We start from the raw sequence: 2,152 nt of genomic DNA, 5'->3' as shown, positions 1-2,152 counted from the left end.
GTCGAGCGAGTTCAGGCGTGTTAAAGACCTTCTCGCTGTCGAGCGAGTTCAGGCAAGATAAAATCCTTCTCGTCTCGAACGAGATCAGGTACGGTGTGGAGGGTGGAAGAAGTTTAAAGGATAGCTAAGGTAGGTTCGAAGAGAACGCCTAGCTATCCGGCTTATTGTTCTGAAACTAAGGGAAGGTAGAGAAGGATCCGAAAGGCGCCTCTACCCCCAGATGAGGGAACAATGGCCAAGTTATGAAGGCAAGAGGAAGCTGGTATCGCCAAGACTCTTTGGCGGTCGGAAGAAGTTCAAGCGATGGCAAGAGTAAGGGCCCGTTTTGATGGGGCAAATCAGGTGAACTATGTCTTAAACTATCAACTGGATTGAAACTTGCTGATTAGTAAGTAGTTTCATGCTGAAGCTCATTGCCCTAAGTTCACGAGTTATTAGAATACTATCGTTCGAGAGTTGATAGTTTGGTCGAGTTCGGAGCAGTAAGTAAACGGTTGCGCCCGCAGAATCGCTAAGTTAGCTCGTTTAAGCGGTTTCTACAAGGAGAAGCAAAGCGAACAGAAAGACTATGTGAAGAAGCAGAAAGATTTATAATAAGGAAAGAAAGTTATTACAAAGTTTGTGCAAAGAAAATAGACAAATAAGTGATGGAGGGAAGCAGCTAATCTTCAGAAGGAACGATCTTCCCATCCACCACTTCGTTACAAATCGATATCATGGAGAGGTCGAGCTCGGGGTATTGGCAGGCGAATTGCTCCAGGGCGGCGTCAAACCCAGCGGCGAGGACTTGGGCGGAGCTCAGCTCAAGCTCTTCGTTTTGTTGCTTGAGCCCCTCGGTTTGCTGCTTCAGCTCGTCAGCTCCCTTCTTCAGTTCTTCAGTTTCCCTGCGAGTCTGAGCGAGGTCTTCAACAACCTTCTTGTTTTCCTCCCGCGACTGGGCCAGCTCTGCAGCGATCTTTGCATTCTCCTCTCTGGCTTCGGCGAGCTCAGCCACGACGTCATCCCTCTCCTTTTCAACTTTTCCTAAGAGAACCTCCCGATCGACCGACCTCTTCTCAAGGTTCTCTACCTTGGCTGCATCTGCTTTGATTGATGCCTCCAGGTCAGCCACCTTGAGACGGTAGGGAACCAGTTTGCTCTCTAGCTCGATTTTCTCTTGAGCTAGGAGGTGCAGCTTTTGGCGCAGATCGGAGGCCTCCTTACGCGGCACCCTCAGCTCGGTGCTCATGGCGTCCTTCACCCTCGAGTGTTCGATTTCCGCCATCATAAGGTTGCAAGACAACTTCTCCGCCTCGATTCTTATCAGGCGATTCTCCTCTTCGAGTGTGGAGATATCATCCTGAAGTTTCTTGTTGGAGCTCTCCATAGCTTTTGTTATGATAGAGGGGAGGTCCTCTGCCATCATTTTGAGCTTAGCTGTGAAGGGCCCCCAGATTCCTTTGACCGCGAGGGGAGGGTTTGCAACCGCTGTTGGTGGAGGCGCTGAAGGAGCCTGGTGCTGGCTCTCACCACTGCCCTCTTGGATTGGTTGTTGAGGTTGGGCTTCTTGGCGTGGTGGTGACGTGGGGACTCGGTAATGATTATTGGCGAGTTATGAGCACCTTCATCCCCACCTGGTGCAGCTTCAGCGATTAAGGTGGTTGAAGGAGGACCCTTTCCAGCAGATACGAATGGCGTGGAGGCGCTCGGAGGGTTCTCCATGAAGTTGGGCTCATTGGCCTCAACCGCAGGTAGTGCTGCTGCCAAGGGTACTGCTTGGACTGGTGGTGTTGGAGCTGGGGGAGAGGGCGGTGTTGGTGTTGGGAGGGCAGGTGGAGCAGGTGGTGAAGAAGGTGCCACCCTTCTCCTTTTGGTAATGAGGCCATCCTCAGTTGCCTCATCATCCTCATCCTCGTCTTCTTGAACCACTTGAGGAGTTTTCCTCTTTGGTTTCTTTAAGACGAGTTTCTTTCGTTGAGGGGCGGGCAGTGCTTCTGGAGGAGCTGGGCCTTGAGGGGGCGATCTGCCCTGAGCAGCGGCGATCTCCACCACCGAGTTAGGCACAGTTTGAGAACCCGAGGCCAGTTTGTGGGTTCGGGCGAGCGCCCTCAATTCAGCCAATTTGCCTTTGCCCAGCATGAGATCTGCACAGTGCAAAAATATACAAGTAAGC

At 51.7% G+C, this 2,152-nt stretch overlaps 1 protein-coding gene across 1 annotated transcript; it reads right to left on the bottom strand.

Moving 5' to 3' along the window:
- Positions 1–661: 661 nt before the first annotated feature.
- LOC137834140 (filament-like plant protein 1) lies at positions 662–1,402 on the bottom strand. The gene has a single exon (XM_068642204.1). It carries the CDS (start codon positions 1,400–1,402, stop codon positions 662–664), a length of 741 nt encoding a protein of 246 aa, XP_068498305.1.
- Between the last annotated feature and the right edge of the window lie 750 nt (positions 1,403–2,152).

This window comes from Phaseolus vulgaris, chromosome 5 (assembly GCF_000499845.2).
Source record: "Phaseolus vulgaris cultivar G19833 chromosome 5, P. vulgaris v2.0, whole genome shotgun sequence".
Taxonomy (NCBI): domain Eukaryota; kingdom Viridiplantae; phylum Streptophyta; class Magnoliopsida; order Fabales; family Fabaceae; genus Phaseolus; species Phaseolus vulgaris.
This window is presented reverse-complemented; position numbering and strand designations above follow the sequence as displayed.